Raw genomic sequence first — 10458 nt, 5'->3', positions numbered from 1 at the left:
TCCCTACTTCCTTCATCCGGCTCAGAAGCAAAGGCAATTTTCCCTGAAATGTAATATAATTATGAGTGAAACAGTAAACCCAAATACATATTCATTTACTGTGGAACAGTCACATACTGGACTTCTGTCCACTGAAAGAATAGGGGATTCCCTTTAAGGGTTGGTTGGATGGCTTCAGATTGTTGCATTGAGAAAGACCATATTATCAATCACTATGCATAAATTAAGTATTAACATATATAATATACTTGGTGTACTGTATATAATATATAGATTTTATATATAAAACTAGAGGCCCGGTACATGAAATTTGTGCACAGGTGGTGTCCCTAGGCCTGGCCAGCAATCAGGGCCATCTTGCCCAGTCCTGGCTGGGGCCTGCTGGATGGGGTGAGGGACTGTGGGAGGTTGGCTATGGGAGCGCACTAACCACCAGGGGCAGCTCCTGCCTTAAGCATCTGCCCCCTGGTGGTCAGTGCGTGTCATAGCGACTGGTCGAATGGTCATTACGGTCGCTAAGGCTTTTATATATATAGAAGATAGATGATCATCTAGATAGATGATACATATAAATAATAATTATATGCTTTTTAAAAACATCTCTATCTTCCCCATGGCTGCCTCAGGAAAGAGTTTAAATTACTTTGTAATCTTAGTATGTGAATTAGATATGTTAGGGATCAGGAGAAGCTGATTTTAAATAACAAAATTCTCTACATGGAGACTTAGCTTCATTGTATATACTTTCATTAAAAAAAACAACACGCCCTTATTGGTTTGGCTCAGTGGATAGAGTGTTAGCCTGCGGACTCAAGGGTCCCAGGTTGGATTCCGGTCAAGGGCATGTACCTTTGTTGCAGGCACATCCCCAGTAGGGAGTGTGCAGGAGGCAGCTGATCGATGTTTCTCTCTAGCTAGCTATGTTCTAACTAGCTATCCCTCTCCCTTCCTCTCTGTAAAAAAATCAATAAAATATATTTAAAAACAACAACAACAAAAACACACCGCCTTGTATAATTGAATGACATGTGCAGGATACAATCTAGAAATGCCTAGACTCACCTACAGAAACATAAGTTAATTCTAACTCCTCATAGCCAGAAAGAAAAGCAGATTTCCCTTCTCTCACAGTAAATAGGTACCTTTACTCAAGTTCTCCTGGACCTTTCTTTTTGAAACAAGGATTAGGGTGGGTGTGGGAGGAAACAGGAGGTACAAAGACTAAAAACAGTAAGTAATCTTTATCTAAAATACTTTTTGAGGAAATAATGCACTACGCTCCTTTTCCTCTGTAAGAAAAGGAAGTATGTGTGTGTACTTTTAATTTTGAAATAATTTCAGACTTAAAGTTGTGAAAATAGTAGAGAACCCTATTCTTCATCCAGCTTCCCTTAATATTAAAATTGTACATAACCACAGCACAATCACCAAAACTAAGAAATTAACATTAACACAGTATTATTAAATAAACTACAGATTTTTCTGAATTTTATTAGGTTCTCCTCTAATATCTTTTTAGATATTTTTAAAGCTTTTAAAGATAATTTAAATGAGTTACTTTGTACATTGTTTAGATGGTGTAGCACAGTGGCTATGATTTGGGTTACTACTTATTAGCTGTATGAACTTGGCCAAATTATTTAATCCCTTTATTCCTTAATTTCTTCATCAGTTCCTATACAACAGAGGTAACAATGCCTAATTCATGGCTATACAGAGTATTAAGCAGGATAATGCATGTAATCACTCACCCAGCACACTGATGTGCACACAGTAACCTCTATAGCTGCTATCACAATTAGAGCTATAAAAACAAATGGAATACTAGGTTTTCTTAATTATCAACAAATAGGAAAAACTGTACTAAAATACTTGCTCTGGCTGAAAACTCTTGGTAATTATACTTGGCATCATATATTATAACAAGGAAATACATACCTTCCCCTTGTGCATTTCATTATAAATAGACTTATTAATTTCCCTAATAGGTAAAATAAGCTATCATGTAGATTTCCCTTTATTACTTACATCTTTGACTACATACTTCTCAAGATTTTCAACTGTCTTTTCCTTAAGGGAGCCCTAGGGGGAAAAAAAAGAAATAAGAACAAAATCAGTCTTTAACAGTTTATAAGACAAATTATGTCTACTATCAACCAAGATGCATCATTTAAGTATTACCAAAATGGAAAAGCAGACACATTGGAGAAGACAGGATAAAGTAGCAGATGTGATTTGCTCCAACTCTACTTCCAAAATGTATTTAAAATATAAAATTATTTTTATTTTAATCTAAACATCAAAAACCATTTCATATTTTACTCGGTACAATTTATAGTAAATATTAATATATTTGTTAATCTCTAGAGTGTCAGAGAGCGCGGCTCAACCTTTCCCCAAAACTGCCGGGAGCGCTATTGCGCTCTTCCTGCAGTGTCACTATTAGATGCTAGTAGTTCACTCTTTATTGACAGATGGCACCTAAGTGCAGATTATTTAAGATGCCGAATATTTGTAGTTCTAAAATTGACCACTGGCATTTATCTAATTTTCATAATTTTTTTCCTAAACTGCTGTAAAATCAGCAAAAATGCCTTGGCAATTTTAGCATAGTTCCTAGGATACTGGTTGGTGCTCAAAGGGTTAAGGTTATCAGTCAAGTATTTGGGAGGAGGGGCTGGGGGAGAAAGGACCATAATTATTCTCATAGGATACAACAAGTATAATATTAACACTAAAATCTCTTCTAAGTGTGAAATAAGATCTAGAAACCAAACACAATCTGAAAGCAGGACAATCAAGGACAAGAACAAAAGTATTAAAGTCTTATACAATGGGGCCTTGACTTACAAGTGTCCTGACTAACGAGTTTTTCGAGATACAAGCCGTCTCTCGGCCAATTTTTTGCCTTGAGTTGCGAGCTAAAATTCGGGTTACGAGCCAGCTTCAGATACCCCACTGCTAGTTGGCGCAGCGAACGTCAGTGACCGCCACAACATCAGCCCAGCATCACGTGTCTCACTCGTTCACTTTAAGATTTGACATACGAGTAATTTGAGTGACGAGCTCCGTCATGGAACGAATTAAACTCGTAAGTCAAGGCTCCACTATAAAGAGCTATCACTAGGGGGCAAATCTGTTTTTTGAGGGTTTTTTGTGTGTGCGTTGTTTTTTTTTTAAAGAGGAAAAACTCGGTTCTATTTGCACCTAGAAAGTTAATGTCAGACAATATAAAACACATGCCAAGAGTGAGCAGGTAAAGCAGCAGCTCCTAGGTACCTTGTAATGAACCCAGTCAACAGCATCCCTTACATCCTGGAACATACTCCGGTAAGACATGAAGAGGTCCCCATCTTTAAATCCCGTTTCACAGCTACAGAGAGATGAAAAGAACATGACAGGGAATCCAAAGGAGGGTAAATAAAATATCACACATTACCCAGGGACCCAAAGTTTCCATTATCACATGGATAATGGCACTGGCTGATTAGGAAAATAATTACTCCCTAATGAAAATTCATCTGACCACCAGAGATGGCTATAGTGTTCAATGGAATACAATAACTGTAAATAAATACAAAGTGATAGAATATACTGAGTGGAAGCTAAAAAGCCAGTTTCAAAAACATCAAGTTCCTTTATTAATCACTTTTAAGAAACAGGTTCCATCAAAAAAACATTTAAAACTTAAAGTTGGTAATTTAGGTTCTCTCTACCCTGACTTTTCTAACATCTCTAGATACAAAGGTATTGCATATTTACTATTTTCTATTTAGCACTCTACCAAATTCAGTGCCTTGAAGTGAGTGGGTAAGGCCTAGAAAGGATAAGGAAGTTAGAAAACTCTAGCACATATAGCTGAACTTTCAGCAGTGGTTATGCAAATTCCTAAAAAGGAGAGGGTAACTTATTCAAGACTTAAGCAAAATTTTACTTCAGGGAGGATAAACTATTTATTCCTCAATCAAATCTTGCTGGGCCTGGGAATGAAATTAAATTACCATCCTGAATGGCTCCCGGGTAGCTGCTGTGAAATGAGTAGGGGGGTTTTAGTGTAATTCTGCTTGACAGATAATCATCACACAAACCTCCCACTCAGTTGTCACAATTAGCACCTCTGCTGGCCGTCTTCATTCCCAGGAGAAGCCAATCAGAAGTGGTCCCTTCCAAACATGGCTGCAGCACACTGGCAAGAAGAGGGGCCGAGTGGGAGGTGAGAGCCTGCATGGAGCTGCTGGTGCTGTCCCATCTCTCAGGCTGGCAATGAGGCATCTCTCACTAGCACTAAATTCACTTCAGAAAAGCAGAAAAGACCTACAATGGCCAGTTCTCTAAAACCCTGTACATTAATTTTTAAAAAAATCATTTGGAAAAAAATTATAGTCCATACATACCTGGTATATCTGGGACAATTAGTAAAAAAATCTACTAGGCAGGCCAACAGGTAGGTCTCTGAAAAATGAAGAATAGATATATTCGTAAGTTTTAGGTGAGAAAATTCAAACTTATTTTATCTCCCTTGAGCAAAGACAAATAATCATGGAAAGAAGAGAAAGCATCAGTTATATAAGCATAGAATGAATCTACCTGGTAGGTTGAATAATGTATTCAGAATGTAAAATCTTTCAGTGTCATCTCGTTGGATAAATTTATTTGGATACTGCTCTCTAGTTTCTGGTCTGAAAGAAAAAAAATTTAATTAACTGGTACTCAAAACTAACATTATAAAAACTATGAGAAATATTCATCATTCAAAAATCATTCAAGCCAGGTCAGTGTAGCTCAGTGGTTGGTTCTTGGTCAGGGCACATCTCCTAGTTGGAGGTTCAATCTCCAGTGGGGGGCATGCAGGGAGGCAGCTGATCTATGATTGTCTCTCATCATTGAAGTTTCCCTCTCTTCTCTCTGTTCCTTTCTAAAGTTAATAAAAATTTAAAAATTCATTCAAATACTTATAAGGCAGACTTCCAAATATTACACATAAAGATGGACAAGCTCGGGTTGCAGCCCTAAAAAGTTTTCGATCTGGCCTTCGCTGGTGTGGCTCAGTTGGTTGGAGCATCGTCCTGTGCACTAAACAGCGGTTACCAACTGGTGGTCTGCGGGTCCATGAGGTCCAAAAGGTTGGCAACCGCTGGTTTAAGGAAACCTTTGGAGCAGCGGTAGCCAACTGGTGGTCCGTGAGGTCCGAAAGGTTGGCGACCGCTACACTAGAAGGTCACAGGTTGGGTTCCCAGTCAAGGCACATACCTAGGTTGATCCCTGGTTGGGGCATGTACAGGAATCAACCGATTGATATACATCAGTGTGAGAGAGATACTAGTATAACTTTCTCAAATGAGTATTTTTCTCTCTCCTTTTTTCCCCTCTCTCTAAAATAAATTTCTAAAACAGTTGTCAGTCTGTTAAGGGACATTTATAACAAGGTAAAAAATCACAAGAAAGGTGCAAAGAGCTATGAGAAAACTGAGGAAGGGGAGACCATTTCAACTTAAGGGATTGAGAAAAGTAAATGTGGGAGTGAGGAGAGAAAAATCTAGGAAGGCTCCATGAAAGGGGTGGCATATGAGCTGATCCTTACAGGCTAGGCAGACCAATTTAGAAACTAGTCCAATTTGAGTAGAGAAGGGGGAACAAAGAAAAATAAAACTAGAAAGATAAAATGAGGCAGATTATGCTATTGTTCTTAACTTCCTTCAAGTCCAGAGTGCCACTCACAGTGTTTAAGCAGAGGGATAAAATCAGCAGAGCTAAATTGTAAAAATATGAAATCAGTTAGTCTCAGGATAAAATGGGGGGGAAATGTGCTATGTTGCAAAAATGGCTACAAATTCTTCCTATCTCTTTATAATATGACTCTGCAGTTCCTCCTATTATGAGACTCCATCCTTGAACAGCAATAAATGGGATCCAAACAGACTTCGAAAACATTTGTGCATTAGGGCTTGCCTACTCTTGGAACTCTGAGACTACTATGTGAATGAGTGAGATAGCCTGCTGGATGATAAAAGGCTACATGCAGAAACAAGGCACCCCAGCCGATAGGCTGCCAACTGCCAGACATGTGAGTGAGGCTATTTCAGATAGAAAAATCATTCAAATAGTCTAATGGCTACATGTAAGGCAGACTTCCAAATATTCCACATGAAGATGAACAAGCTCAGGTTGCAGCCTAAAAAAGTTTTCAATCTGGCCCTGGCTGGTATGACTCGGCTGGAGCGTTGTCCTGTGCACCAGAAGGCCATGGGTTCAGTTCCTCAGATCAGCTGAGGAACCCCGGAATCATCCAGCTAACTCTCAGAATTTTGAGCTAAATAAAATGGTCATTGTTTAAGCTACTAAGTTCTGAAGTAATTTATTATGCAACAAAAGCTAACTGACACAGGAAGAACTATGAAATCAGTTAAGTGGTTATTGGAGTAGCCTAGATGAGAGTAGTAGGGACTTATGATGGCAAAGGAAATTAAAGGGAAGAATGTATTCAAGAGAGATTGTCAAAGTAAAATGAACAAGACCAGGCATCTGACTGAATATGGTAGATGAGGGACATAGAGATCAAAGGTAATGATGTTCAAATAAATAAATAAATTTTTAAAAAGTAAGAAAAAATAAGACAACAAAAGATAATGACGTTCACATTAAGGTGTCTCTCAGAGGGTAGTGGTTTCAGTAACAGAAATATGAGAATTAGATAAGAAATAGATGTAAGAGGAGTTTTATTTGGGATACATTAAGCTCAAAGTAAACATATTTTTACGAACAATTAGAAACAAACATCAAGAACTTGAAACAGAGATTCAAGCTTGAGAGATAACATCTCTGCATACATAGTAGGTGAAGTCATGAAGACTGTTATCCAGCAGAGGAGGCCACTTAAGAGTACCAAAAAGAGAAGACTGAGAATATATTCAGAGAGAACATTTAGGGTTCAAAAGAAAAAAGCCAGTGAAAACAGAAGTTATTAGAGACGCACGAGAACCTTGGAGAGTGAAATGAAACACTGCAAGAAGAGGAAGGGAATAGTATTAATAAAAATATTACAGAGGGGAGAACCAAGATGGCGGCATAGCTAAACACCAGAAATTGCTGCCTCGCACAATCACTTCAAAAATACAACTAAAAGACAAAACAGACATCATCCAGAACGACAGGAAGGCTGGCTGAGTGGAAATTCTACAACTAGAAGGAAAGAGAAAAGCACACTGAGACTCGGAGGAGGTGCGGAAGTAAAGTGCAGAGGTACGGAGGCTCACGTGGAAAGGGCTGGCAACTGAGGACACAGTTTTCTTTTTCAATCAGGAGGGAGTCTCAAGCTCCCAACAGCTCTGAACTCCAGCTCTGGGCGAGTCTCTGAGGACCCAGACTCAACAGCAGCTTGCACTGCTTCACAGCTGGGCCTCATCTGGGCACCTCCAAACCCCAAACAAAGAAGAGGAATCTGCAGATCTCTCCATAGCTCCTGCTGGGTAGCCTCAGACAGAGGCTAAATTAGCATCTCCTTAGAAATCCAAGAGCCAGTGTACCCAGTGGTCATATCGGGACCATCCAGATTACAACTCCTCAGATCCATAAGGGACACACTCAGGGGGCAGACTCAGTGAGCACCAAATCCCCACTCAGTGAGCACCAAAGCCCCACTTGCCCCAGAAGGGTGTCTCCAGTACAGAAGTTCTCCCACTGCAGACATAGCTGATTCTCACAGCCAATTGGCCTGGAGGTCAATTCCTCCCAGTGATACCTACAACAATCAAGGCTTACCTACAAGACTGTGCACAAAGCCCACAAAGGGGTGCACCAAGAGCGTCCACCTCAGGTAATTGGGGAGGTTGAGCCACTGGGCCCTATAGGACATCTAGCACAGAAAGCCACTCTATCAACACAGGGAAGCATGAAAAATACGGAGACAAAGAAACAGGTCACAAATGACAGAAATGGAGAAAAGCAAACTACAGGATATAGAGTCAAAACCACACTTACAAGGTTTTTCAAGAATTTTCTAGAAATCGCAGATAAATTTAGTGGGACCCTCAAGAAATCTAGTGAGACCCTCGAGGTTATGAAAAAGGACCAACTAGAAATTAAGCATACACTGACTGAAATAAAGAATATTATACAGACTCCCAACAGCAGACCAGAGGAGCGCAAGAATCAAGTCAAAGATTTGAAATGTGAAGAAGCAAAAAACACCCAACCGGTAAAACAAAAAGAAAAAAGAATCCAAAAATATGAAGACAGTATAAGGAGCCTCTGAGACAACTTCAAGCGTACCAAAATCCGAATTATGGGGATGCCATAAGAAGAGATATTGAAAACCTATTGGAAGAAATAATAGACTAACTGGTGAAAGAAATAGACTTATAAGTCCAGGAAGCGCAGCGAACCCCAAACAAAAGGAATCCAAAGAGGACCACACCAAGACACATCATAATTAAAATGCCAAGAGCAAAATACAAAGAGAGAATCTTAAAAACAGCAAGAGAAAAACAGACAGTTACCTACAAGGGAGTATCCAAACGACTGTCAGCTGATTTCTCAACAGAAACTATGCAGGCCAGAAGGGAGTGACAAGAAATATTCAAAGTGATGAACAGCAAGAACCTACAACCAAGATTACTTTACCCAGCAAAGCTATCATTCAGAACTGATGGTCAGATAAAGAGCTTCACAGATAAGAAAAAGCTAAAGGAGTTCATCACCACCAAACCAGTATTATATGAAATGCTGAAAGGTATCCTTTAAGAAGAGGAAGAAGAAGAAAAAGGTAAAGATACAAATTATGCACAACAAATACACATCTATCAACAAGTGAATCTAAAAATCAAATGAATAAATAATCCGATGAACAGAATAAACTGGTGAATATAATAGAATCAGGGGCATAGAAAGGAAGTGACTGACTATTCTCCGGGGGGTGTGGGGGAAGGGTGTGGGGGGTGCGGGAAGAGACTGGACAAAAATCGTACACCTATGCATGAGAACACTGGGGGCCAGGGGGGTTAAGGGCAGAGGGTGGGGTGGGAACCGGGAGGAATTAAGAGGAACAACAGTAATAATCTGAATAAAGATTTAATTCAAAAAAATTACAGAGAAACAGAAAGGGCGAAAAACTAAAATATAAAAATACACAATTCCCACGGTGAATTTATGGAGGTCAACTAAAAATCTAAATAACAAACATTAAATTTAAATTTCATACTCAGAGTAACCTGTGTAAATTCCTGCTTGGGTTGGTTAACTACAATGGCATAAATTCTGGATATAAAATCACATTATTTCCTGTCTTTGTCACCCATTTGAAATAAGAGTTCCAATAAAGAATAACTTTGTAGAATATTTCATTTCTAGCTTTCCAAGATTTTCTGTAATGAAAATTAAGTTGAAAGGGAATAGTAATTATATGCATTGCCCCCTTAGATATACTTTTCTATTCCCTTCATCATTAAAGAATAATTCCTTTGCATAGGGATAATTAATAGTTATAAGGCAATTAGAACCCAAAAGACTTATAAATATAGTTAACAATAACATTTTGTTTAAATTGAGTGCCAAATCATGCTAATACATTTTTTAAATAAAAATTAATTCAGGGGGAGGTAATGTATCATAAAAGAAGAAATACTAGACTTAAAGTTGAGTGGAAAAGTTATATATAGTACAGACTACTGCTAACTTTGTGCAACCCACAGAATAAAGATTTGATCTCAATATTATCCTATTCTAAAACTTTAAAAGCCTTTGCTATTGAGGGTCCAACTCATTGTCAAGGCATTGTAAGGTGCTGCCTAAAGGAGCCGTAACTTCCCTTCCAGCCTTGTCTACCATGTTCTTCAATAACTCTCTCTCTCCTTCATCTTCCATCCTTAGTCCCTTTTTCTCCATGGACTTTTTGACTTAAAAGACCATGCAGTGCTAAGTGCTGGTTGAATGATTCTGCATTTACTCATAAATGACTTATTTTTGAAACACTATTAAATTTCTTTCAAAGATGGTATTTGAATCATTACTGGCTTAGGGGAAGAAAGAGGGTTTTTGGATATTGAGTTAGTAAATCTAATTGTAGTACGAATTTATAGAACTGCTTCTCTCTTCTTCTTTGACTACCTCCCCCTCCCCCCACAGCACAAAAATCCCTTTTCAGACATTAATAAGTAGAATGTTGGTTCATCTTCACTGGGATTCTGAATTATAGTGCCAATATCCATATGTAAAATAGCTTAGGTTGCTGGTACTACTTGCAATCACTTCACGTTTAAATCCTGCATCGTGATATTCATGGATTGTGAACAAACCGCTTGTGAGAGGAACAGTGAAAGAAAGGCCTGTCCAGGTGTGTCAAGGTGGGATATTCACTTCACACTTTTCTCACTATGTATACTTGGAAATCTTGGAGCCCTGAAGATTTCCCAGAATCAGCTGAAGAGTCTTGCATAAGATGCTTCAATTCTAGGTAGGGTCTTG

The 10458-nt window shown here is 38.7% G+C and overlaps 1 protein-coding gene across 8 annotated transcripts in view; it reads right to left on the bottom strand.

Annotated features, from left to right (window-relative positions):
- NT5C2 (5'-nucleotidase, cytosolic II) overlaps nt 1-10458 on the bottom strand; it is an 83611-nt gene that overhangs the window by 8170 nt on the left and 64983 nt on the right. For all 8 annotated transcript variants that reach the window (XM_015559295.1, XM_006756462.2, XM_015559297.1 and 5 more), the window contains 5 exons: nt 4588-4679; nt 4395-4452; nt 3280-3373; nt 2029-2082; nt 1-43 (listed from right to left, as the gene is read on the bottom strand). The exon at nt 1-43 is cut by the window's left edge and continues 62 nt beyond it. In XM_015559295.1, coding sequence (XP_015414781.1) covers nt 1-43; nt 2029-2082; nt 3280-3373; nt 4395-4452; nt 4588-4679 — 341 coding nt within the window. The remainder of the gene's footprint in view (nt 44-2028; nt 2083-3279; nt 3374-4394; nt 4453-4587; nt 4680-10458) is intronic.

Source organism: Myotis davidii, unplaced genomic scaffold (genome assembly GCF_000327345.1).
Source record: "Myotis davidii unplaced genomic scaffold, ASM32734v1 scaffold332, whole genome shotgun sequence".
NCBI classification, from domain to species: Eukaryota; Metazoa; Chordata; class Mammalia; order Chiroptera; family Vespertilionidae; genus Myotis; species Myotis davidii.
Note: the sequence above shows the minus strand (reverse complement) of the source record. Positions and strands in the feature narration are given on the sequence as shown.